General features: G+C 41.4%; 1 protein-coding gene across 4 annotated transcripts in view; it reads left to right on the forward strand.

Annotated features, from left to right (window-relative positions):
* ALCAM (activated leukocyte cell adhesion molecule) overlaps positions 1-27,744 on the forward strand; it is a 289,118-nt gene that overhangs the window by 120,362 nt on the left and 141,012 nt on the right. For all 4 annotated transcript variants that reach the window (XM_030204168.1, XM_030204165.1, XM_030204166.1 and 1 more), the window contains exons 6-7: positions 12,985-13,167; positions 21,202-21,329. In XM_030204168.1, coding sequence (XP_030060028.1) covers positions 12,985-13,167; positions 21,202-21,329 — 311 coding nt within the window. The remainder of the gene's footprint in view (positions 1-12,984; positions 13,168-21,201; positions 21,330-27,744) is intronic.

Consider the following 27,744-nt stretch of genomic DNA (forward strand, 5'->3'; position numbering starts at 1 on the left):
TTTTGTTGTTGGTGAAATAGTCTATTATCTGATCATGTGCTTGCCAACCTCTGCTGTGTCAAAGTGACTGTCCCGGATGACTTGTTGGTCGGGGGGAGGCTGAGGTTTTACCAAGAAAAGTGGCCCCTTATAACCTCTGATCGGTGGGTTCTTCAAATAGTCCATCTCGGTTACACTCTGCATTGGCTTCAGAGACCACCAGATTGCCCTCCGAGCAGGGCTGGTGTTAGTGGATGGCAAACAGGACAGTTGCCTTTTGCCCCCATACCATAGGGACCCCCAAACCTGCCTCAAACTAAAGGAGGCATAGGCTGAAGGTCAGCTTTTGGGCTCCCTCCCCTGTTTCTGCCCTGGGCCCCTAATGTCTAACACCAGCCCTGAATCCAGCTCTCAGTAGAAGCAAGTACAGGCAGAGGTACTCTCTGCCCTTCTCAAGGCCCATGAGGTTGAACCTATTCCACCAGGGAAAGAAGGGAAGCGATTCTATTCCAGGTACTTCCTTGTGCAAAAGAAAATAGGTGGTATGCGTCCCATCCTAGACCTGAGTGGCCTGAACAAATTCCTGGTCAAAGAGAATTTCAGGATGGTTTTCCATGAGAATTCTTCTCCCCATGCTTCAGGAAAATGATTGGCTATGCTTTCTAGACTTAAAGGATGCTTATACTCATGTCCCAATACTTCCATTTAAGAAGTATCTTCGATTTTGGCTGAGGACTTCCAGTATTGCGTGTTGCTTTTTGGCCTCGTGTTGGCTCCCAGGGTTTTCATCAACTGTCTTTCAATAGTCACAGCGTCACTACACAAATAGGGGTGCACATGGACTCCCAATCTCAACAACTGAATGGTGAAGAGCACATCATGGGACGGGGCTTACAAGTCCATGCGGAGGACTATTCAGGTGTTAGAGCTGCTAGGGTTCGTTTTTAAATTACTCCCTGTGCAATGATTGGAGTTCATTGAAGCCCTGTTGAACACACAACCTGGTTGGGCTTTTCTCCCTATGGCGCGGGCAGATGCTCTTGTCACCCTCGCCACTTGCGTCTGGGCAGTTTGGAAAGTCACAGCTCAGCAGATGTTAAGATTATTGGGCCACATGGCCTCTACTGTTCATGTGATACCCACAGCATGTCTTCACATGATAACTGCCCTAAGGACCAAAGCTTCCCAGTGGTGTCAGGCTGGGGAGGGAACCTAGAGGATGTCATCCAAGTTCCGCCAGAGCTGGTTCAGTCCCTAATCTGGTGAACAATTTGATCCAGTTTGACTCTGGGACTCCCCAAAATTCCTCAGCCCACAAAAGTGCTGACGATAGATGCATTCTGTGTAGGGTGGGGAGCTCATTTACACAGCCTTCACACTCAAGGTGCTTGGTCAGCCCAGAAAACAGATCTCCAAATCAACCTTCTGGAGCTCCGGGTGATCTGGAATGCTATAAAGGCTTTCAGAAATTGATTATACAACCAAATTGTAGTCATTCCAACAATCAGGTTGCTATGTACTACACGAACAAGCAGGAGGGCCCTAGATCACACCCTGTGTGTCAGGAGGCCGTCCAGATGTGGCGGGTGGCCAAATTCAACAGCCTGGCTGTCAGACTTTGTTCTCACCCAGCTGATGAATGTTCCCTTTTGAGCCACTTGATTCATGTAATCTGATGTACTTGACCTAGAAGGTCATATTTTTGGTGGCTGTTACTTCAGCTCACAGGGTCATTGAGCTTCAGGCCTTAGTGGCGGATACACCTTATATGAAGTTTCATTATAACAGAGTAGTCCTCCGCATGTACCCTAAGTTTCTACCTAAGGTTGTGTCAGAGTTCCTTAAGTCGATTGTCTTGCCAACATTCTTCCCCTGACCTCATGCCCATCCTAGTGAATGTGCGCTGCACACCTTGGACTGCAAGTGATCATTGGTCTTTTACTTGGACTGTACTTAGCTCTACAGACAGTCCACACAACTTTTTTCTTTCTTTTCATCCCAATAGGATGGGGGTCACCATCGGAAAATGTACCATTTCCAATTGGCTGGAAGATTGCATTTCTTTCATTATACCCAGGCAGGGATTACCCTGGAGGGTGGTGTCAGGACTCACAATGTCAGAGCCATGGCTGTGTTGGTAGCTCACTTGAGGTCAGCCTCCATTGTAGAAATTTGCAAGGCTGCAATGTGGTCTTCAGTCAAAACAATTATATCTCATTACTGCTTTGAGGTCTTCAGTCAAAACAATTATATCTCATTACTGCTTTGAGCAGGATACCTGATGTGACAGTTGGATTGGACAGTGCTGCAGAATTTGTTTGGGGTCTAGAGTCCAACTCTACCCTCCTAGACCCGTTTTGTTCTGTTTCAGGCTGCACTCTCACCCAGGTTAATTACTTTTTTTTCCCTCACTGTTGCTAGGTCCCGTTGACCACTGGTTGTTGTTTTCGGTGAGCCTGGTAGCTAGGAATTCCCATCTGTGAGAATTATAGGCCTGCTTGTCCTCTGAGAAAGCAAAGGTACTTACCTGTAGCAGGTATTCTCCGATGACAGCAGGCCTCATATTTTCACATACTGTCCCACTGCCCCTTGGAGTTGTTTCCTTTTTATTATGCTTTATATTGTACAGCATAGGTGCCCATGTAGCTGTAGGAGGATAAATGCATAGAACGTAGCAGGGTGTACTCTGGGTCTCACCTAGCAGCCATCCCCTTGTGATCTGTCCACTCTGGAAGGCCTCATGGATGCCCGACTGGCTCAGGATGTATGCATCATTGCATAATCCAGAGTAATTGGCTCAGTCATCCGTTATATTCTGGGATGCATTGCATACCAATTTGCTTTCCTGTTCCTATATGCAGCCTTATGGGCTGAGGGTAGTCTGAGGGCTATGTGTGTCCTGTCTATTGCTCCCAGGAATGATGGGAAGCCTGTCACCTCATAGAAAGCTGTCATGGTCTTGTTCTGCCTCACTCATGGGGAAATCAAATTACTGCGTGACCCTCCTCAGAAAACATTCCAGGAACTGTGCAATGTATCCTGATGTGCCTGACTGATGCCTGCAGCAGCTACCAGAGGGCTCTGAAAGTTCCAGTGGCCAGGAAAGCCAGGGCCACGGTAACCCTGACATATACTGGTAGGATCTGACCCTTTCAAGTACTGGGCTTCATATTTTCCTGCAGCTGCTCGTAGAGCTACCTGATGGTCTCCCTGTCAAAGTGTATCTGCATATATACTGCCTATGTGAGAGGTTCATGAATTATGATCTAAGCCTGTAGATCTGTTGCACCATGCCTCTCCCTCCCCCTCCCCTCTACTGTCTATGCCTTTGGTGGGCCTGAATCCAGGCACCAAATAACTACTCAGCACACATGCCTCTCACTACAGCCACACACACACAGGCCCATGCCCAGGACAAACAAAGACCCACATCCACACCCACACACAGGCCCATGCCCAGGACAAAGAAAGGCCCACACCTACACACAGCTACTGGTACACAGGGATTGTATACTGGGTCAGGGCTGGGACTTGAGAGGGGGAGGGACTTTCAGGTGGGTGGAAAGGGATAGAAAGATAACAGGTTAAGCAGGAATGGGAAAGAGGAGAGTGGGCAGGAGTGGCAGGGACAGAGTGCAGGTGAAAGCGGTATAGGATGAGGTCAAAACATACAACAAAATCACAGAGAATCTTCAGAATCACAGTAGAGCATGCAACACACTCTGAGTCCCAAAAGACAAGTGCCACCAAGTCTGGATTCTGTTTATAGGAGGTGCAGATCTAACATGCAGTTTCTCACATCATCACGTTCTGTGCCATTTGCAGAATACGCTTTCCATGCAGATTTTGAAAAGACACCCACTCTACCCTGCCATACCCCGTTTTTGTTTGCTTCTGTAAATGACAACTGCCACCACCAAGCATTTGGTAAAGATTCTAGAAGCTGAAGAGAGGCTGAAAAGGAGGATGTTGTATTAATGATGGTCTGCATTAAAATGGACATGAAGATATCAACAAGGAGGATGCGCTTTTGACCTGGTAACCCCCAAGGCACTTTTCTACTCTATGAGTGGCAGATAATGCTGCTGTTTTGTGATTAGACCACGGGGGCATTTCAGAATGAAGGGAGCAAACAATCTAAGAAAAGGGAACAAATACTAAGGGTAGAGTCAAACTGATTTCTATGCAGAGGAAATTCTTCTTTATCCTTGCTGATACCTCTGAGGCGAAGATGGATGACTGCTTGTTCAAGAAGATATGAACGTACACTGCTCACACAGCTTTGGATCATTGCCTATGACTAGACAAGCTAGGCAAACAAAGTGGAGATCAAACTTCTGGGAGTTTCCATTACATTGCAGGCATATGTAGCCCCTAAATCTTTCTGGGGTATGATGGGATGAAAAATGTTTAAATTGTCTATCTTTGTCTTGAAAAAAGAGAGAGCAAAAGATAACAAAAATAGTGATGAACTCTATTGGATGCAGTAGACCAGAAAAATAAAACTAGGAGCTGAAGAGACTGATGCATGCAGAAAGGGCCATGTATATTCAGGAGCTCTGAGAAAGCTGTTCCATCCCGGTGACATGCAAAGATGTCACCCATTTGTATGCCCCACTCCAGCCCATCCAAATCTGTCCAGCCATGATCAGGGCATAGATCGTGGAAGTCTGCCCGGCACTAGCTTTGCTTCCAAATTACTGGTGTTGCCATCTAATCACCACTAAGCTTTTTTGGATTCATTCCTTCTAAACAGGATTCCTATGTGTTTATCCCACACATTTTTGAATTCTGTTACCATTTTCATCTCCACCACCTCCTGTGGGAGGGCATTCCAGGTATATCTACCACCCTCTCTATGAAAAAGTACTTCCTGACATGATTCCTGAGTGGGCCCCCCGGCAGCCTCAATTCATGTCCTCTAATTCTACCACCTTCCTGTTTCTGGAAAAGATTTGTTTGTAGATTATTACCTTTAAAATATTTGAAAGTCTGTCAGATCACCCCTGTGTCTCCTTTCCTCCAGGGTATACATGTTAAGGTCATCAATTCTCTCCTCATACATCGTGTGATGCAAACCCCATACCATTTCCACCACTTTTCTCTAACTGCTTTGTCTTTTTATGTCCTTAACAAAATGTGACCTCCAAAACTGAACACAACACTCCAAGTGGGGCCTCATCAAAAAAAATCATCAACACCTCCTTTCTTCTGCTGGCTATACCCCTCTCTGTGCAACTCCGCATCCTTCTGGCCATAGCCACTGACTTGTTGCATTTTTTCGTCACCTTGAGATCCTCAGACACCATCACCCCAAGATCCCTCTCCTGTGCTCATCAATCTCCTCCTCCTATCTGGCACATAGTTAGACCATTAGTAAAGCATAAAAAGGGAAGTAAAGAATCAAAATAGGTGATTTTAGACCTATTCGCTATCTTATTTTTTAGATAAGGTCATGGAAAAAAATAGTATATGTTTGACTTGTTATTTTGGAGACAAATAATTTCTTAGATGCAAATCAATTTGGTTTTTGTTTTAATCATGACACAGAAACCTTATGCTTGTCTTTATCTGATGTAATTTGAACTGGAATTTATGAGGGTAGACATTTTCTGCTTATGATTTTAGATATATCAGCAGCTTTGCGATACTGTAAATCATACAATTTTAGTAAACAGATTGTATTCAATTGGTATTTCAAATAAGTTGTTAAGTTGGTTTACTTATTTTCTACAGAATAGACAATTTTGTGTTACTTTAGGTGAAGAAATATCTGATTTGAAAGAGAGAAGTACTGGAGTACCCCTGGGTTCTAACTTATCAGCTGTACTTTTCAGCATATTTTTGTTACCATTATGCTGTCTATTGAATTGTTTGAACTTGAATTTCAGACTTTATGCCAATGACATCCAGTTTCTGCTTCCACTTAATGACATGAGTAAAAATATTTTTGATTGAGTTTTAATAATGTCTGTTGTGGTTAGCTAGATGAAAGCAAACTTTCTGAAATTAAATTTAAGTAAAACAAAGATATTGCTGTTGTCACCATATGCTTCTTTTGATATACCTGGATAGTTTGATTTTGACGGAGAGGTAATACCTATTGTAAATGATTTTAAACATTTGGATGTAATTTTAGATTCAACTTGAGTATGAAGTTGTAGATACAGAAAATTGTGAAGGATGTTTTCTTTAAACTGCAATGGATTAGATGCTTAAATAATTTACTAACTCTCCAAAACTTTTGATCAGTATTTCAGAGCCTTACAATGCTGTGCTTTGATTATTGTAATGGTCTGTTGATTGGAATATCTAAATCACAATTAAAGGCTTTACAAGTTGCACAAAACTCAATAGCTGAAGTTTTAGTGGGTGCCATTAGATTCATCAGTATTGAAAGCTTTGCATTGGCTACCCATTGAATGTCACATTAAGTTTAAAATCTTGTATTCAAGATTTTAAGTGGTCAGATATCTGAAGTGTTATCAGCAAAACTACATGTATATCAACCTTTGAGACTTTTAAGGTCTGCAGAACAATTATGTATAGACGCACCATCACATTGCGTTGTAAAGTTGAGTGAGTACTGATCAACTATTTTCTATGTAGCAGGTCCCACCATATGGAATAGCTTACTTTTAAGGCTTAAAAAAATTCAGGAAGTAAAACAGTTTAAACATGAATTTAAAATGTATGGGGCAGCAGTAAATTAGCAGAAATAATTAGATTGGAATTATTGGACTGAAGTCGTGTATCTGATAACCTTTGTTTTGTATATGCTTTAGTATATTTGATGTTTCATGTTTAAAAGTACAAAGGCTTTGTTTATGCTTTTATGTATGCATATTTTGTTAACTGCTGGTCACTTTTGGATTATGCAGTATAGACATTTTAAAATAAATACATACATACATTTATAGAGAAATTTCTTGCCCTTCATCCAAAGCAATCTGGTTTTAGAGTTCACTTTAGTACTAAGACAGTCTTAGGTACTTTATTAAACGAAACACATTCCCATCTTGATAAGCACAATATTGTTCTTGCTATTTTACTTGATCTCTCTGCAGCATTTGACTTAGTCAACCATTCACTACTCTTATCTCATCTCTCATCCCTTGGTCTGACAGGCACCGTTCTTACTTTTTTCTTCCTTTTTAACAAATCGGTCTTATAAGGTTGTCACTTCTTCCTCTTCTTCATGCCCTTCAACATGTGGGGTTCCTTACAGCTCTATTCTGTCTCCTCTCCTTTTCAATCTGTTCCTAAGTCCCCTTGCTTCAGTTATCCAATCCACTGGTATTTCTTTTCACTTTTATGCAAATTACATTCATTTAAATTATCCTATTAGTCCTCTTTCCCCCTTTATTGGTCCTCTCTAAGATTGTCTCACTGTTATATCACATTGGCTTTGTAATCATAGACTAGTCCCGAATAAAGAAAATAACATGGCTTGTTGGCTTACCAGGAGCCTTCCTAACCCTTCTTGGTCTTAAATTTATTTTGTAATACTATTCTACTAGTAGACTCTTTTTGCTACTTAGGCATCACTCTTGATTCTCAATTTACCTTTTCCCCACAGATTTCTAATTTATGTAAGACCAGTTTTTAAAATCTCCACCAGCTTCGTTCAGTCAGAAGGTACTTTGACCATGATACATTTCATTCTCTTATTCCGTCTCTACTTGTTACCTGATTAATTACTGTAATATAGACTTATCTAGCTTGCTCTTGGTTAAATCTAAAGAAATTACAATCTCTTCAAAATACAGCTATTAAACTATTATGTCATGCATGAAAATTTGATCATGCTTCTCCCTTACTCTACAAATACCACTTGAAAAACAGGCCTTCAGATTTGGCCTTCCTCTTTATTTATCCAGTCTTGAATTCCCCAGTCAGACTTCTTCAGTCTATTAATGATCATCGATTATGCCTCCCTGGTCTCAAACTTACCCATCTAGAATCCACTAGACATCGAGCTTTCTTCTATGTTGCTCCTTTCCTATGGAACTCCTTACCTCTCAATTTGTGCCAAACTTTTTTTCTTCTGAAGACCTGGCTTTTTCACCAAGTGTTTGATTTAAATTAGGATTATTTTCTATGATTACCACCATTGTTCCTACTATTTTATCTTACTCTTCCTAAATACTACTTAATGCTGATACTGATCGACGCGGACGCTGCTTAAAGCGGACACCGATTAGTGTTGATACTGCTTGATGTTGACACTGCCTGATGTTGATACTGCTTAATTGTTGTTACCGTTTGATGTTAAGACTGCTTAATGCGGATGCTGCTTGAAACTACATTTACTCACTACTTAATGTTCACACTGCTTGATGTTGACACTGCCTAACGCTGATACTGCTTGATGTTGATACTGCTTAATGTTATTACCGCTTGATGTTAAGACTACTCAATGCAGATACCGCTTGAAACTACATTACTCACTGCTTAATGTTCACACTACTTGATGTTGACACTGCCTAACGCTGACACTGCTTGATGTTCATACAAAATTTCATTCACTAATACCTTCAGGCACAACCAAACACCACGAACCAAAGCCAATATGAATACCAACAAATTGCTCATGATAATTTACTTCCTCCCCCTAATACTCACCTCTCAACATAACACGAACAAATTCACCACCATTAACATACCAAAACTGAATCTTCCAATTTCGGACACCCTAAAAATACTTGGAGTTACCATTGATTGACACTTAACACTTGAAAATCATGCGAAAAACACAACCAAGAAGATGTTCCACTCAATGTGGAAATTAAAAAGAGTAAGACCTTTCTTCCCAAGGACCGTCTTCCGCAACCTGGTACAGTCAATGATACTCAGCCATCTAGACTATTGCAACGCACTCTATGCTGGCTGCAAAGAGCAAATAATCAAGAAACTTCAGACAGCCCAGAACACTGCAGCTAGACTCATATTCAGTAAAACAAAATATGAAAGTACTAAACCCCTACAAGAAAAGCTTCACTGGCTCCCACTTAAAGAACGCATCATGTTCAAAATGTGTACCCTGGTTCACAAAATCATTCATGGAGATGCCCCACGGAGACGTGGCTAAATGGTTCGTATGAATGGGATGCAAACATACCAGGCTATAATCTGTTTAGGAAGGATAGAGAGAGTCGTAAAGGTGGAGGAGTAGCTCTATATGTGAGAAATGATATCACGGCGACTGAAATGACAGGGACCTGGGGAAAGGAAGAAGCGATATGGATCACCTTAAAAAGAGAGGATAGAACCTCTATACATGTGGGTGTTGTCTACAGACCTCCGAAACAATTGGAGGAACTAGATAAAGACCTGATCGCAGATATTCAAAAGTTGGGAAACAAGAGAGAGAGGTGCTGTTGCTGGGAGATTTCAATCTGCCGGATGTAGATTGGAAGGTTCCGTCTGCGGAATCGGAAAGAAGTAGAGAGATCGTGGATGCTTTACAAAGCTGTTTGCTCAGACAAATGGTGACGGAACCCATGAGGGAGGGAGCGACGCTGGATCTGGTGCTCACAAATGGGGATAGCGTGTCAAATATCCGAGTGGGTGCCCACCTGGGCAGCAGTGACCATCAAACGGTTTGGTTTGATATTACAGCTAAAGTGGAGAGCGGCCACTCAAAACTCAAAGTTCTGGATTTCCAGCGTGCTGACTTTAGTAAAATGGGGGAATACCTGAGGAAGGAGATGATGGGCTGGGAGGAAATACGAGAAGTGGAAGGACAGTGGTCCAGGCTGAAAGAAGCTATAAATAAGGCCACGAACCTTTATGTAAGGAAAGTAAATAAAAGCAAGAGAAAAAGGAAACCGATATGGTTCTCCAAGCAAGTGGCTGAGAAAATAAAGGCTAAAGAGTTGGCGTTCCAGAAATACACAAAAACTAAAGAAAAGGAACATGAGGAGGAATACAGGATGAAACTGAAAAGCCAAGAGAGATACGTCTGGCGAAAGCGCAAGCGGAAGAACAAATGGCTAGAAATGTAAGGAGGGGTGACAAAAATTTCTTCAGGTATATAAGTGAAAGGAGAATGACTAAAAAGGGAATTGTGAGACTAAAAGATACTGCGAACCACTATGTGGATAATGATGAAGAAAAAGCAAATTTGCTAAATAGATACTTTTGTCCTGGAGAAGGACTGCGATGGACTGCAAAAAGTATAAATGAGATTGAAGTGGATAGAGCACCATTCACGGAAGAGAGTGTGTATGAACAGCTTGAAAAGCTAAAGGTGGATAAAGCCATGGGACCGGATGGGATCCACCCCAGGATATTGAGGAAACTCAGCGAGGTTCTGGCGGGTCCTCTTAAAGATTTGTTTAACATATCCTTGCAGATGGGAGAGGTTCTGAAGGATTGGAGAACGGCGGAGGTGGTCCCTCTTTACAAGAGTGATGATAGGGAAGAAGCAGGAAACTACAGGCCGGTAAGCCTCACTTCGATTACTGGAAAAATAATGGAAGCGATGCTGAAGGAAAGGATAGTGAATTTCCTGGAAGCCAATAAGTTGCAAGATCCGAGACAACATGGTTTTACCAAAGGGAAATCGTGCCAAACGAATCTCATTGAGTTCTTTGATTGGGTGACAGGAGAATTGAATCAGGGACGAGCTATGGACGTAATCTACTTAGATTTCAGCAAAGCTTTTGACACGGTTCCCCACAGGAGGCTCTTAAATAAACTGGAAGGGCTGAAGATAGGACCCGAAGTGGTGAACTGGATTAGGAACTGGTTGACGGACAGAAGCCAGAGGGTGGTGGTGAATGGAATTCGCTCGGAGGAGGGAAAGGTGAGTAGTGGTGTGCCTCAGGGATCGGTGCTGGGACCGATTCTGTTCAATATATTTGTGAGTGACATTGCCGAAGGGTTAGAAGGTAAAGTTTGCCTATTTGCGGATGATACTAAGATCTGCAACAGAGTGGACACCCGGGATGGAGTGGAAAACATGAAAAAGGATCTGAGGAAGCTAGAAGAATGGTCTAAGGTTTGGCAATTAAAATTCAATGCGAAGAAATGCAAAGTGATGCACTTAGGGAATAGAAACCCTCGGGAGATGTATGTGTTAGGCGGTGAGAATCTGATAGGTACGGACGTGGTGAGGGATCTTGGGGTGATAGTATCTGAGGATCTGAAGGCGACGAAACAGTGTGACAAGGCGGTGGCCGTAGCTAGAAGGTTGTTAGACTGTATAGAGAGAGGTGTGACCAGCAGAAGAAAGGAGGTGTTGATGCCCCTGTATAAGTCGTTGGTGAGGCCCCACCTAGAGTAGTGTGTTCAGTTTTGGAGGCCGTACCTTGCGAAGGATGTAAAAAGAATTGAAGCGGTGCAAAGAAAAGCTACAAGAATGGTAAGGGATTTGCATTACAAGACGTATGAGGAGAGACTTGATGACCTGAACATGTATACTCTGGAAGAAAGGAGAAACAGGGGTGATATGATACAGACGTTCAAATATTTGAAAAGTATTAATCCGCAAACGAACCTTTTCCGGAGGTGCGAAGGCAGTAGAACGAGAAGACATGAAATGAGATTGAAGGGGGGCAGACTCAAGAAAAAGGTCAGAAAGTATTTTTTCACGGAGAGAGTAGTGGATGCTTGGATTGCCCTCCCGCGGGAGGTGGTGGAAATGAAAACAGTAACAGAATTCAAACACGCGTGGGATAAACATAAAGGAATCCTATTCAGAAGGAATGGATCCTAAGGAGCTTAGCCGAGATTGGGTGGCAGAGCCAGCCGGTGGTGGGAGGCGAGGATAGTGCTGGGCAGACTTATACAGTCTGTGCCAGAGCCAGTGGTGGGAGGCGGGGCAGGTGGTTGGGAGGCGGGGATAGTGCTGGACAGACTTATACGGTCTGTGCCATGAAGAGGACAGGTACAAATCAAAGTAGGGTATACACAAAAAGTAGCACATATGAGTTTGTCTTGTTGGGCAGACTGGATGGACCATGCAGGTCTTTTTCTGCCGTCATTTACTATGTTTACTATGTTACATGTCAGACCTGATAGACCTACCACTCAGGAACGCTAAAAAATCGTCCCGCACATTCCTTAATCTTCACTTCCCCAACTGTAAAGGGCTAAAATACAAACTAAGGCATGCGTCAACCTTTTTGCTACTTGAGCACACAATTCTGGAACACGCTGCCGCGCAACTTGAAAGCAATCTATGAACTAACTAACTTCCGCAAACTACTGAAGACCCATCTCTTTAACAAGGCATACCACAAAGATCAACAAATGTGAACTTCTACACATATATCCAGAATTGCCTTACAATCTTTGCTTATTATACTACTATCATGCTTTATCATTATCATGTTACCCAAGATCCTTATGCAATACTAAATGTCTATTTTCTAATATAGTTCCACTAATCATGATGTAATTGTAAGCCACATTGAGCCTGCAAAGAGGTGGGAAAATGTGGGATACAAATGCAATAAATAAATAAATAAATAATAAACTATAATAATAAACTGTAACTATATTCCGTGCATAAATGCAGGTGCCAAGTTATTGAATGAGGGAGTAAGTTTAAGTTTGGCTGAAAATATTGCTGAACTGCTGTATGGCTTATAAGATGTAATAAGTAGGATGTGGTGTTTAAATGCTCACTTACAGATGTTAAGAATAATTATGCAGTATAATGCTTTCTTTGAAGGCACAGCACAAGTTAACCAAAAATTGTTAGATGCATTTTAAAATGTCTCTTGAACTTTCTGCCTTCTATTACAGAGCAACTCATCAAGTGCAAGCATTTTTAATTAGGAATCTATAAAGGTCAGACAGTTTGCAAGAAGAGAAATTTCTGAAGTTGCTATTAACATGCTGTAATGTTATAGATAAATGGTTGATTTTCAAGAAAACAAGTCACCAAGTGTAAGCTGTTTTTAGGCTATAAGAGAAAATGCAAAAATGTAAGAAAATGGAACTTAAAATATACAGCATTAAAATGTATTCTTTGCTTTTTTTTTTTTATTAAAGCTGTGATCATAGATTTTCAAAGAGACAGAGATCAAGCAAGTGGACTATATACTACCAAATCATCTCTTCAGTATATGCCAACAAAGGATGATCTAAATGCAGATTTTACATGTATAGTAGTATATGAGATGCCGGGGCAGAAGGAATCATCTGTTTCTGAACCAGCTGTCTTTGATGTTTACTGTAAGTTTCTCAGCATGTATTTCAAGATTAAAATAACAAATAGATTGTTTGCATTAATCAAAGTTCGTCTTTTTGCAAAGTTCATGGGCCACATTTAATTTGTTTACTCCTCTGGTTTGAATAGAGCAACAAAGTTTCATGGGTGAAGAAGAAGAAGTAAAGTCCAATCTAAATGAAGAATCTAAGATGTCAAAGCAGAACAGTTTATTAAGAAGACTTGACACAGCCATGTTTTGATGATGATGCCTGTATCAGGAGTCTATCAACCCTTGATAATAAAACACATATACATATAATTTGAAAAGCATTTAAAAACAAAACACAAAAAGCAATACAAAATCTCAGTGCTCATAAAAAGGGGTACATATGTGGTGCCAATTTAAAAGTTAGCAACAATATATGTAAAATATGTCTCTACATATAAAAACATGATAAAAAGACTTGGTTAAAAAAAGCATGATGAAATAGAAAGGTAACATGTTGGATACGTTTATTGTATAACTAAATTCTGTCAGCCTGTGCAGTGTTTATAAAAACACTTAAATACTGAGAAGGACAATGGACCACAGTCAAAGATCATGGTTCTTACCTGAGGGGTGATGGATTAAGGTATTATCTCTGAACACTCAAAATAGAGTGTTATTTCTGCACAAGTATACTGCCTTATGCACTGTGGAGAGGACTTAATCAAACTTATAAAAATTGGTAGGTCAAAATTGGCACCACCTATGTACCACTTTTTAGGAGCACTGAGATTTTGTATTGCTTTTTGTGTTTATTTAAATGCTTTTCAAATTATGTGCATATTATATTTCATTACTAGTAAAAAAAAAGGCCCGTTTCTGTTTTAAAGGAAACGGGCGCTAGCAAGATTTTCCTCGGAGTGTGTATGTTTGAGAGAGTGTGAATGTGAGAGTGTGTGTGTGTGACAGAGAGAGAGTGAGACTGGGTGCGAGTGTGTGTGTGAGAATGAGAGTATGTGCCAGGTCCCCCCTCTCTCCCAGTTCTAGGGGCGTCCCCCCCGGTATGTCTCCCATTTGCAGGGGTGTCCCCCCCTCCCTCCATCCCTCCCTTCCTTGCTTCCTCCCAGTTGCAGGGTCCCCCCTCCTCCCATCCTCCCTTTTTCCCAGTTGCAGGGTCCCTCCCCTCCATCCCTCCCTCCCTTTTTCCCAGTTGCAGGGTCTGTGTGTCTCCCCCCCTCATTTTGTCCAGTGCAAACAGCTGTAAAAACGACAATGAAAAGCAGCTCCTAGGAATGACGGCTGTTTTGGGGAGTGGAATCAGAGATTAACCAATGGGCTTCCATTCTTACCATAGACTTGCTTTGTTCACTTCCACTCCTGTCTATTGAACATCCTGCAGAATGTCATAGGTTTGCTTGCTTTCTTTTGAGTGAACGGAGATGACGGCCGCACTGGAATCGGACCCGCTGCGCTTTCCCTCCCCCCTCTTCTGACTCGCCACTACTGGACCCTGACCCCCGCCCTGAGCCCTCACCCGCCTCCTCCGCTCGCCGTCTCGCCACCCTCCCTCTTCGTCCTCTTCGATGCTCGTTCGCCGTGTCGCCGCCCTCACTCTTCGTCCTCTCCGATGCTCGTTCGCCGTGTCGCCGCCCTCCCTCTTCGTGCTGTCCGATTGAGGACGGTTAGTTCTGTAGGTTGGCAGGCAGTCTGCAGCGATTCCTAGGCAGGGGGAGGAGTAGGGAAATACGCTCTGCGTGTTTCCCTACTCCTCCCCCTGCCTGGGTTGCTGTTTGCTGCTTGTTGGGTCGCCGTTTGCTTGGATCGCTGTTTCGTGCTGGCTGGGTCGCGTTTTGTTGTTGGGTGTCGGGCTGGAGGCGCAGCCAATCAGTGACACTTCAGGAATGACGTCACTTTTATCTACTCCACTTTCCTGAGCAGCTCTGGCCAGAAACCACGGTTCCAGGCAGCCTCAGAACGTTGGAGGTGAGAATTATTATATAGGATGGTTTTGTAGAAGATTGACTCCTGATGCAGGCATCATCGCTGAAACCCAGCTGTGTTGAGTCATCTTAATAAACTGTTCTGCTTTTACATCTTGGATTCCTTGTTTTGATTGGACCTTACTTCCTCTACTATTTATTTATACCTTCACTATTTAAAATATCCAAAGGGAAAAGAGTAAGTTAGTTCTGTTGGAGGAGCAGTGGAGCCAGTTAAAAGGTAATCATATCTTCATTGCATAGAATATTTTTGAGCTAGGTACTTTATATGTATTTATACTTCTGAAGTAGCTTTTATTTGTGAGAAATTCCAAATAGTAGTGTAGCATCAGCAAAGAAAATAAAAAATGGGCACAAGAGAACAGAAATTAATTCATAATGTTATCATTTTCCTCCAACTTATAACTGAAATCCTTATGTTTTCAATCTAAATAGATATGTACCCAGAATACAAGAAAGAGAAACTAATTGTCTAACATGACCTATGTCTGGTTTCTGTAATCCAGTACTACAGAATAGTTCTGTTATAATGACATGGAATGTGTTTATACATATTTCCCAGCATCTTCAGAAATTTTACAGCAGGCAGGAAGTAAAATGTTAGATTTTTATACCCATTTCCTTAAAACAAATTATATTAAGGAATTTATAAAACTAATCACACGATTGCCCTAAACTATGATATTGGCCAAACCCCTCTAGGGATAATCTATCACAATATCAATTAATGTATTTTTATTTTTATTTTTTTTTATTTATAATTTTGCAAACTTACATTCATGTTATACATGTAAAGGATATTAGGATTACTATATACTATACTATACTATATACTATACTATATAAAGTACTCCGATATAAGGTTAAAGAATAAACTAACCATCTACTTACATTGACCACAATAGTTGGACAAGGTACTTAGGAAATTACATTACATTAAGAAATATATCCATCTTTGAAATAGAGAGGAAAAAACACATATACCAACTAGCTAATATTACGTCTAGCACTATTCTGTGAGAAGATTCAAAGAGAATTAACTACCCTCCTCTTTAGAAGTTACATATTTTTGCATTTTCTCAGGGTCAAGAAATACATAATTAACATCATTTAAAGATACAAAGCATCTTACAAGGGTATTTAAGTACAAAGGTTTCACCTAGTGCGAGTATTCTTGGTTTGATTACCAAGAAATCTCGCCTTCTTTTCTGTTTCTTTATTCAAATCAGGAAATATTTATATCTTGGCTCCTAAGAATTGTGCATTCATATGCTTGAAATATAAACGAAAAATATTATTCCTATCCAGTTCCAATGCAAATGTCACTAGGAGAGTACGCTGAGTTATCACCTCCAAAGAACTTTCCAGGAATTCCGTAAGATTAAGTCCAGGTTGAGATCCTAGGGAATGGGTTCTAATTCCATATATATATTGAGCTCTGACAATTGGAGGGTAACCCTCTATCGGAACTCCCAAGATTTCACCGAAATATTTCTTTAACATTTCTATTGCTGGAATTAATGGTGATTTAGGAGAATCTAGAAATCTTAAATTATGTCTCCTCCCTTGGTTATCAAGGTATTCCAGCTTCCTAACTATAATTTCCCTGTCTTTAATCATTGTTCCTGTTAAGTTGTGTAGTTTTTTAGTTTCATCTCCTATTAATTCAGTTTTCTTTTCATTTTCTTGTATCCTCCCAGATAGAGATTCTTGCCCTTGTTTTAAATCTGAAAGTTCTACTTTAATAGAATTTGTTACCTGGGTGAGGGTTGTGTTAATACCCTGAATACCATCCCACAGCGTCTCCAATGTTATCACAGCCGGTTTTTGCTGCCCTCGACTTTCTTTAGATGCAGCCTCCAGATCCAAAGGAGATACAGAGCTATCAGCTCTTATATTTCTAGTTTTCAATGATTCTGGGGTCGAAGTAGCGTCAGGGCCTTCTCCAGCCGCTCTGGAAATTACCACTTCGGAGGAAATCTCTGGCAGCGTCTCTGCCAATAACAAGCTGCTTCCGGGTCGAGGGGGTGCTGTAGTTTGAGGCGGGCTTAGTGAGGCTGCCTCTATGCTTCGGTCCGTCTGGCCAGCATCGGGTCCTGTCAGCGTTGACATCTGCACTTTCAGCGCCTGAACTCTGAATTGTTGCGTAAGTACATAAGTACATAAGTAATGCCATACTGGGAAAAGACCAAGGTTCCATCGAGCCCAGCATCTTGTCCATGAAAGCGGCCAATCCAGGCCAAGGGCACCTGGCAAGCTTCCCAAACGTACAAACATTCTATACATGTTATTCCTGGGATTTTGGATTTTTCCAAGTCCGTTTAGTAGCGGTTTATGGACTTGTCTTTAGGAAACCGTCCAACCCCTTTTTAAACTCTGCTAAGCTAACCGCCTTCACCACATGTTCCAGCGTCTTTTGCTGGGAAGCTGGTTTTCCAGGGTTGGAGGAGGGTAAAACCCCGGTCTTTCCCTTCCTCTTCCCCATATTATCTATGGGAGAAGAGTGCTGCTTTCTCAGGTAATTCGGTTGGATATCGGGGAGCTCAGAAACGCACGTCCTCTCTAGGCGCCATCGTCCTCCATCGCCCAATTAATATATTTAAAATAAATAAAACCTCATAAACCCAGGGTACCAAATCATTGGACAACCCCTTAGTGGGCTCTCTTCATTGGCTCCAACCCCCTCCGAAAACACCTGCAGAGCAAAACAACTCACTTCGGAGAAAAAAGGTCTGCAGTAAAAAAACGGAGGAAGCTCACTACTTTATCCCAGAAGTGTAAAGACAATATCTCAAAATGTTTTAATATTCAAAAATTGGAAGAAATAATCCCAAATATCAAACATGTGCAAAGGAGAGCAAAACAGGGTAGTTAGCCTTCACCTGGGTGGAAATGATTACTATCAGCATCCAGGGAGCACACCACTTAACTTTGCTCAAACCTTAAATCCATTGTATTTCCTTAATGTCACATTTATAGACAGATCAAGGAATCCTTCTGTTTCGCTACTTCATCAGGAGAAGATAAAATAACCACTTCTTTCTCTTCCAAAAAGTCACAAGCTATGGCAACAAAATGGCTCCCGTCTAAATAGAAGCTAACTTAAACCACTCCCCCAATAATCCGACCTCACTTCCTGTTGAACCAGCTCACGCAGGGTTGCATATTACATTAGTGTATCTCCAATCAATCAATAGAACGCTTCCCATTCTAACTGTCCATTCAATCCTTTGGGGGGACACAGTCTGGAGTCAGTAAATCCATCTTTGCTCTTTCTGATTCAGGCATCATGAAACATCTCCTCTTCTACCATTATCTTTCAATTGCTCTATCACCATACAACGCAATTGGTTAAATGTATGTCCTTTATTTACGCAATGTTTTACTAAAGGCATATGTAATTTTTCTGCATGAATTCCATGTTTGTGCTCAATCAAGCGGGTTTTTAACATTCGTTTTGTTTGACCGATATATCTCAGTCCACACGGACAAGTAATCATATAGATCACCGCCTTTGAAGTACAATTTGTGGAACATTTGACATAGATCCATTACTTCTGTATATCATCCCAAAATTTATTGTTTTCATCCATAATCTCACACATAATACAGCTGCCACATTTTATATGCCCTAAATTATGAGTCTCTTTTTTCGACCAAATATCGGTATGGCATAAAACAGCCAAATTAGCCCGTCAGGAGTAAGATACCATACACTTTTGTTGAGCTAAAACTCCATGGGTTGATAGAATGTTCCAATGTTTATAAGTAATTTTGGCTATCTGTGGAGATATGGTGGTATATTGCATTATACATGGAATATTTTTCACAGACAGTTTTTGATGTTTAGATTCCAGTAGTAATTCTCGATGGTTAAATAAAGCCCTCTTGTAGGCATGTTTAATCATTTTTTTAGGGTAGCCTCTGAGGAGAATCACAATCCGTCTGTTGACGTAAAAATTGTGCAAATGGCAAATTGTTTCAAATATGAATGGGATGCATACTATCATATGACAAAAGTGTGTTTCGATCAGTACTTTTTGTAAAGATATCTGTTTCTAATCGTCCACTATTATTAATAATTTTAAAATTCAAGAAACTGATTTCTGTAGAATGAACTGTATGTTGAAATTTAATAGTGGGATGGCAGGCGTTTAAAGCTGTTACAAATTGATTTAATAGATCTTCCCCTGCTTCCCAAATAACAAAAATGTAATTTATAAAACACCACAAACATGATTCATATTGAAATAAAGATAACATATACATATTGTTCTTCAAAATGAGCCATAAATAAGTTGGCCACTGCTGGGACAAACGCCACTCCCATCGCTATACTTGAAAGTTGCAAATATAATTCTCCATTGAATATAAAATAATTGTTGAGTAAGGCTAATTTTAATAAGTGAAGAAGAAAGCTTGTGGAATTTATACAATATTATAATATATAATAAAAATATTGGTTCATTAATACAATACTTAATATAACCTGAAAATGCTTTAAAAATCTAAATCATGGCTCAAACCATCCTTTCACTAAAGGGAATCAAGTCCTACTCCACCTAAACATTTTGATCATAAATAATGTACTTATCCAGTTACCATTAAAAAAACAAAACCTACCCACAAGCTAAACCAACCAGCCTCCACAGTTAACACTGAGGGTTACTTTTACTAAAGATTAGCTTGAGTTATCTGCAGCAGGGCCCATTTTATTCCTGTGGGCCCTGCTGCAGATAACTCGAGCTAATCTTTAGTAAAAGATCCCCTTATTTACTTAGTGGTAAATTGAGTTCACTCTCAGGAAAATCTTGCCCTGAGTTTCAAGACTCTTCATTTATCTAGATTGTAAGCTCTTTGAGTAGGGGCTGTCTTTTTTGTGTATGGTGTACAGCGTTGCGTATGCCTTGTAGCGCTATAGAAGTGATAAGTAGTAGTAGTATACTGCCCCAGGTTACCTTTCCATCCTTACCATACTCTCCCCATGGCTCTTGTGCTTCCTTAATGACCATAATTAGTACTCATGGGCCCTTCTAAGGCTAAATGGGTATCTACTAAGAACAGAGCCTTTTTCTTTCAGGCTCAATAGCTTTGGAACAGCCTACCCCTCTCGCTCTATGCCAAGTCCTCCTTTAAGGCCTTTTGGACAAATCTTAAGATACACTATTTTCTTTTAGCTTTTTGTGACTAGTAACTCCCAGGAGTAACTCCCAGCAAGTTCAGTCTTGCTTGCACTAATGTTTACTGAAACTGCCTGTCTTTCTTGTATATCTACTCTTTTGTATTCATACCGGCATTCCTTTCCTTCCTGTATTTTATTTGAATTGTAAACTACGTAGACTTCCTCTTGTGACTGAATTGGTATAGTAAATTCTCAATAAACCATAATAAACCACTACTTTGTGTGTCCTACAATTCATCCATTGTGCTTTTATTCACTACAGATCCAGAATAGATATTGTGGGCCCAGTTCTACTTAAAATAATTTGATTAAATTTATTGTTTCTTTAATGAACTAGAAATTTGCTTCAAGTTCAAGACATGCATCTTTCTCAAAGTAACTATACTTTTCAGTTACAGAAGACCTCGATAGCAGTGCTTATCTCCTATTTCCGATTGATGTATAGTATTATTATCCAATATTAGTGCATTAGCTTGATGATGCAGCTATTTTGGTTGGCTGATGCACTGCTTCTAAACTGTGTGTTATATTCAATACAGTTATATTTCCTTTTAATGAAACGCACACTGTGAAATTTTCATACTGATCTTTTGAAAGTGAAAGAGCAATGGTCATTCCTGCCTTTGTGGAAATGCTCTGTTAAAGACATTTTACTAAAGAGAAATTGATTTTTATATTACAGGGTTTCTTTATAGTTTGTTCCAACCAGGAATAGTACTCAGTGTGGAAAGCATCTATTAACTTCAAACCTTGTATAAAAGATACATTAAGGCAATTATCATTACCTGCTTCATGAGTGAATGGTATATAATTTAGTCTTTTCAATTGTATGCACAGAGTAATTTTGTGCATGACAAGAATTGTTATAACAAGTCCATTATTTTCACAGATCCAACAGAGAAGGTGACAATTCAAATTCTATCACCTACAAAGAGCATTAAGGAAGGGGATAACATCACTTTAAAATGCATAGGAAATGGTAATCCTCCTCCACAAGAATATTTGTTTTACACTCCGGTAAGTTTTCTATTACCATTACTTAGTTACAGTATTATGTTTTTGTATTATCAAGCTAGATGAGATGACAACATGTATCCAACAGCTTATGGCGTATACAAACAACACAACTGATAGAACAGAATGCTGTTAGGAGTCCTGAATGAAAAATGCTAAATATGTTAGCGAATCCTGTTTAAAAAAAAAAAAAACTATGGAAAATCAATGGGAATTATTTATACTTTGCTGTTAGTTCAGCAATGTCTTGGTATATTGTTCTGCACTTCAGCTACAGCGTTCATAGTCTTTTATTTTATTTATTTATTAGCATTTCTTCACCTTTATGATAAGATTCACCCAGGGCTATGTAAAACTTGTGTAGCTTGACCTAGGTAACTTATAGTGACAGTATAATTATACTAAAATGACCAAATCTCAGTGTGATACATAAATAGAACAATAATATAAACTTGGTGATAGCCAAATTGTTCTATTTCAATAATAAAGTATCAATATCATCATACTAACACAGCACAGTAAAACATTGAGATAGAAATATGATGTCCACAATGTTAGCACAATACAATAAAACATCTTTAAAATGTTGGTGTCAACTAATCTATACAATAGATCACATGACACATCTTATATAGAACTGGAGGAGGCTCCTCCTAAGCATGAAGACTTTTTGGGGGTGTCTTTTACTAAAGCTTAGCTAGAGTTATCTGCAGCAAAGCCCATTTTATTCCTATGGGTCTTGCTGCAGATAACTCGAGCTAAACTTTAGTAAAAGACTCCCATTAGTCTTTACCTATTTTGTTAACTGTTGAGAGAGAGACTTTTCTGTATTTTTCATAGTTCTTTACAGAAATATCTGTTCTTTCTTTTCCCCTTTTCTACAAACTTGCTTTTTAAATATAAAAGTTTAGAATGAAAACATGCATATCATATATTTCTGTTTTTATTTTTCTTGTGGAGTGCTCAAGTGTCTCTGTTGATAAGTGATGATACAAACAAGGAGCATGCATATTTTAAAAAGTGATATTAAGGAAAATGACTTGTTTTCAGCTGGTACTTGATCTTGATGGTACAGTACGATAACTTGCTCCAATGGGTGTCTTTATTTCTTTTGAATCATATTAATAGAATGGTGACGATCATAAAGTCCATCTAGTTGACACTGTTTCTTTCCTGTTGCAATGCTTTAGAATCCAGATGAATCTTAGTCCAGTATTCTAACTAGTAGACTTCTCATCATCCTTTGTACTGTAGAAAAAAAATCCAGTTTTCCTTATCACCCTTCTAGACCAGTCTAGATGAGTGGGTTATACTCCCCAACCCGCAAATGAAGGCAGAGAACACTGAGCTTTCAGTGACTCATTCACTAGTTTAAGAAATAGTACAGTGCTGGACTTGCCAGTATTTCTCTGCTTCCAGCAGATGGTGCATAGGATTCTTCGAAGCAGGCTTGACTCCAAAGGGTGCAGTCCATAGACTGTGGGCCGGTGATTGAGTACTTTGGCTGGTGTAGGCTCCTAGGTATTGATTCATGTACCTTTCCCTGGAGGGCTTCTGTCAGAGGAGCTGAGTACTTTTACCTCCCCCCCCCTTCCCACTGGAGGTGCCTCTGTGTTCTCATCTAAAGTTAGTGGCCTTGACCTGTGGGTTCGGCACTATGGCAGAAAGTGCTGGGATGGAGCCCCTCAGAGGGTCCCTGCAAGTGGAGAGGTAATTCTCTCTCTCTCCCTACAGACTAATATAGGGAAGGTGCTCCGGGCTGTTGGGGCCAGAAGCTGTTTGGGGTGGAGGGGGAAGCAGTATTGAAGTTCCATAGGGCTATGGAGGATAGTGGGGAAGGTTCCGTGGGGCTCCTGTCAAGTTCTGCTCCCTCCCATCTCCATCCCTTGCTAGTTATTAAGCAAAAAAAAAAAAAATCCAAAAAACAATGTAATTTAAATGGAAGGACTAAAGGAGGGGGAAGGAATCACTCACTGAGGTAGTGGGAGCCTATGTTTGAAGGGGAGTTTCCAGGCAGCACTCAAAGTGATCTGGGAGCATTCTGGCAGTCTCATTAAGTAGATTGGAGAAAGGAGAAGAGAGTGGCTTCATGTCAGCATAGTGGTTCAGAGTGGCAAAACCTCTGTGGAGTCTGAGGAGGTGCTGCTAGCATTAACTGAACTCTTCAGGACTTGGGACAAGGAGAGCCAGAAAGGCTCTCAACACCTGCATCTCCTTGGAGCCCCTGTGGGTAGAAACATTGGCCCTATTGTGTAAGGGATGTACATTCTTATGTAAAAATTGTATGAGGGGAGGCTGCTGTGACCCCAGTGGTGGCACAGATGGACCCTGCCTTTGGATCAGTTGGGTCCTGCTTAGTAGCATCAGTTGTGACAGGTACTGTGGAGATGTCTTTGTTATGCTGTGTGCCCTATGGACAACCTAATATTAACCTAGTGGTTGGAATAATGGGCTGAGGCGAGGGAAGCCAGGGTTTTTCTTGCTTCTGACATGGATCTGAACTTTTTTTAACTTAAGGGAGAAACTGGTTTCTGTACATTTACGTCAGAAGGTTTCATGTGGTCAGGCACAGCTGTAAGTGTGCCAGAAATGTCCAGCTACTTCCCTGGTATCACTACTGTTTTGGTGGGATCACCAGCCAATATAACAAAAGACAGCACTGAGTACAAAAGGATGACCAGAAAAGAAGAGATTACATAGCAAAAGAAAGGGGTAAAGGGAGAAGGAAAAATACAATAGGAAGCTTGGAACTGTCTTGATCATATACCAGACAGCAGAGGTGCAAGTGAAGAGAAAAACCAAATCAGGTGTCAGGCGGGGGAAGGCCAAAGAAAAATAGTAAGTGTTTAACTGGAACTTAAAACACAAAAGGACTTCTCAAGCCATAGATATTGAGGAAGGGGAGACCACACAGAAACAAGAGTGATGGGAAAAAAAAACTAGAAAGACCTGATGGAAGAAAGGAACTACAAGTAAACCCTGACCGGCAGAGCAGAGGGATCTTAAAGGGACTTAGGGAACCAAGAGAAGCCAAAAAGGAGAGTAGACCAGAAGATTGGATCTGATGGGATAGGATGCTAAGCTTAAAAGGAATCTTGTAATCACGGATCATATAGTCAGCAATAAGAAGTGGAGTGACGTGATCGTATTTTTTTGGTTATAAAGAAGCCCCACTGCAGTGTTTTGAACTAATTGCAATCGATGTAACTGATGTGCAGGCAGATCTATGAGAAAGGAGTTGCGATAATTGCGCCTGGACAATATAAGTGAGTGAAGAAAGATACAGAGCGAATTAGGATCCAAGAGAGGGCGAATAGAGCGGAGACACCCGAGTGTAAAGAAAAAGAGTAAGAAACAAACCTTGAGGTTTGAGAGTGAAAATAGAGAGTACTGACCAGAGTGACTCCCAAGAACCTAGTGGAGGAAACATAGGGAAGAGGAACAAGTCTGCATTGAAGTTTATTACTGTTACCCCCAAGCCTAGTCCTATGCCTTAGGCGGAGGCCACAATTTTCCTCATAGCATGTGTGCACATAGGGATTGTCTCAATTTGTAGAGAGGTATGTTTCTCATATCTTAGAAGATGAACAACAGGAGTGGAACAGTGCCAGTTGTGTTTTCCTGGTGGCTAGGGGAATATTTGGGCTGTGACTATCCAGGTTAATTTGTTCCTATTATGGTAAACTGAGCGCTTCCTTCATGAAGGCCTAAAATGGTAGTTTGAGTCTGTGTAGTATGCTTTCTTAGGTGTTGCTGCTCCCATGTTCAAGCATCTACAACAGGATGCTCAGGGTGTGGGGGATGCCACCTTGCAAGGACAGTGTGGATCAGGGCATATTCTGCCTCCTACCTGAGGTTCTTAAAAGCTTTGGCTATCTGGAGTGATCTAGTAGAATGATATTGAAGGTGAAATTTGTGGTGGATTATCCCTTCCAAAATTAAGTCCATGCTTAATTATCTTTTCACCCTGTCCTTTGGTATATGGGATTGATGCAGTTGGATACCGGGTGCTGGCAGGACCATCTCTCTGGTTTGGTTTGGTTTTGTCATGGCCTTTCTTGCTTGGAGTGAGGGTGCTCTTCTTTTCTATTTAGTATTTCCTACTATGTACTATTTTGTAAAAATTTGTGAACTGCTTTGACTTGGTCTAGTAAAGGAGGTATATCAAACCTCAATAAACCATAAACTTCACCTTTTAATATTTTGGAACTTTTAAGTGTAAAAAGTGTTTTTTTCTGAGGAAAAGTAGGTCATATCCTCTCACAACTGGGTGACATCATCTGATGGAACCCAGTTTCGGACACTGCCCAGCTCTTTGTCTCTTTAAGGGGCCTTTGGCAGCCTCCCACCACGATTGCACAGGTGCCTTCCTGCCTGATGTGTGAACACAGGATCAGCAGTTTTCACTTTTTCACGGAGATGAGAGGTCTCAATTTTGATCTCTCCTAAGTGTGTTTATTTTCATTAATACCTTGGTGCCTTTCCTATGGGATTTTTGTCCCTTTTCTTCATTAGTTTCATGTTTTTGCTCACCTTCGCATTCCTGGTGATTTTTGTCCTGTTTAAAGTTTCATTTATTTTTTGACCCAACCTCCAGCCAGGTTGCATCAAGCTTTTTGAGGGTGAGTGAACTTTTTTCACCTTCATCATTGAGCCGTTTGATTTGGTGTTGGCTGTTTTTCCTTCCATGTCCCAGAAGGTTCCCAGTGACTTTAAGCTCTGTTCCCAGTGTAATCGGATCATCTCTCAGATTGATCCCCAAAACTGGTGTCTCCAGTGCTTTGGGCCAGATCACGATGCTCATTCCTGTGTCTTCTGCTTGTGCATACAGAAGAAGACCCAGAGAGCCAGACAGATCACCACAAAAAAAAATTCTAGCACCATGTCCGGTCCATTTGACATCAGCATCAGATGCATCAACCCTGATGGCTGATGCGTCTCATTCAGACACTCGGCGTGCACTGGTATCAATGAGGTCTGCCCCTGCCTTGATGTGGGGCACTGTTAGTGCCCTGGGACCGATCTGCATTTGACCCGACACTGAGATGACATGAGGATTTGACGTTGTCCTCATTGGTTCTACAGGGCTCTGAGGCTCAACACTGAGGCAAGCCCAAAAAGATCAAGCATCAGTCTCCCTCAAAGCATGGTACCAGGAGCACTGGGGCATTGGCATTATCAATACCCAAAAAACATCGGCATCAGGAAGAGCACTCCCCCTCTCTTGAGGAGGTGCCAACACTGCAGCCGCCTTCTAGCCAGGCTCAGCTTCTGATTCAGCACCAACAGAAGGCTTCTCTATACCAGCACTTGTATTGTTAAGTTTCCCTCAATGACTGGTTACAGGGAGGAACTGGCAGGCTTTCTGCTGCAGCAAAGTTCATTGGCATCAAGGGTGCTTATTCCAGCCACAGCACAGCTCCAGCCCTCTTTGGGGGCTCAGGTCTCGCCTGTGGAGTAGCTGCTGACACCGTTGCCTTGGCAGACATTAGAGGCTGGGCTGTCTCATGTAGTGTCCTGCTTGATGAAGGGAGGAAGCTTCCTGGGATCAGGTGGCAGACCCGCACCTCGGCAACCTGACTAGCCTGGACATTCATCCAGTTGACCGAGGCAGGTGAGGACTCATTTCTCCCAGGAGAAGCTCTTTCAGTCTGAGGTGGACCAGTCTTGGGACTACTTCTTGGAGGAGAGGTCTTATGGCATCCCCTCAGATTCCTCTCTTCCGCAGGAGAGAAGGAAGTCCCCTCCTGAGGATCTCTCCTTTACCAGTTTTGTTAAAAAATGGTGGCTACTATCCCCATTAAGTTGGAGACTGAGGACAAGCCTAGGGCAGAGTTGTTGATCATTCTGAACTACAACTCTCTCCCCTAGGGAGGCAGTCACCATACCCCTCCATATCATCCTCATGGATGCACAATAAAGAACTGGGAGACCCCTCTCTCTGTTGTCGCTAAGAAGGTGGATTCAATGTATCACATCCAAAAGACTCCCGAATTCGAGAAGACCCAGTTGCCACACCATTCCATGGTAGTGGAATTCACTCTCGAGGGTCAGAAGCTCCATGAATTATGCCTCAGCTCCCCCAGGCAGGGAGGCCATGACTCTGTCTTCTTTGGGAGGAAGGCGTTTCAGTCTTCAATGTTCATCTCCCGCATCCAGGCCTACCAGCTCTACACAAGCCTGTACTTGGTCCATGGTACGAAGTGCCCTAGACTTTGTGGACACTCCCCCACTGAAGCAGGCTGCAGAGCTTCGCCAGCTGGTAATGCAGCAGTAGGACTCCAGGACATACCTGGCCAGGGGCACATTTTGATACTTTTGACATTGCATCCAGACTCTCTGCCTTAGGTGTTGGGATGCATAGACTGTCATGGCTGCATGTCTCATACCTCAAACCAGTGGTTCAAGAGAGGTTAGT

Source organism: Microcaecilia unicolor, chromosome 5 (genome assembly GCF_901765095.1).
Source record: "Microcaecilia unicolor chromosome 5, aMicUni1.1, whole genome shotgun sequence".
NCBI lineage: Eukaryota > Metazoa > Chordata > Amphibia > Gymnophiona > Siphonopidae > Microcaecilia > Microcaecilia unicolor.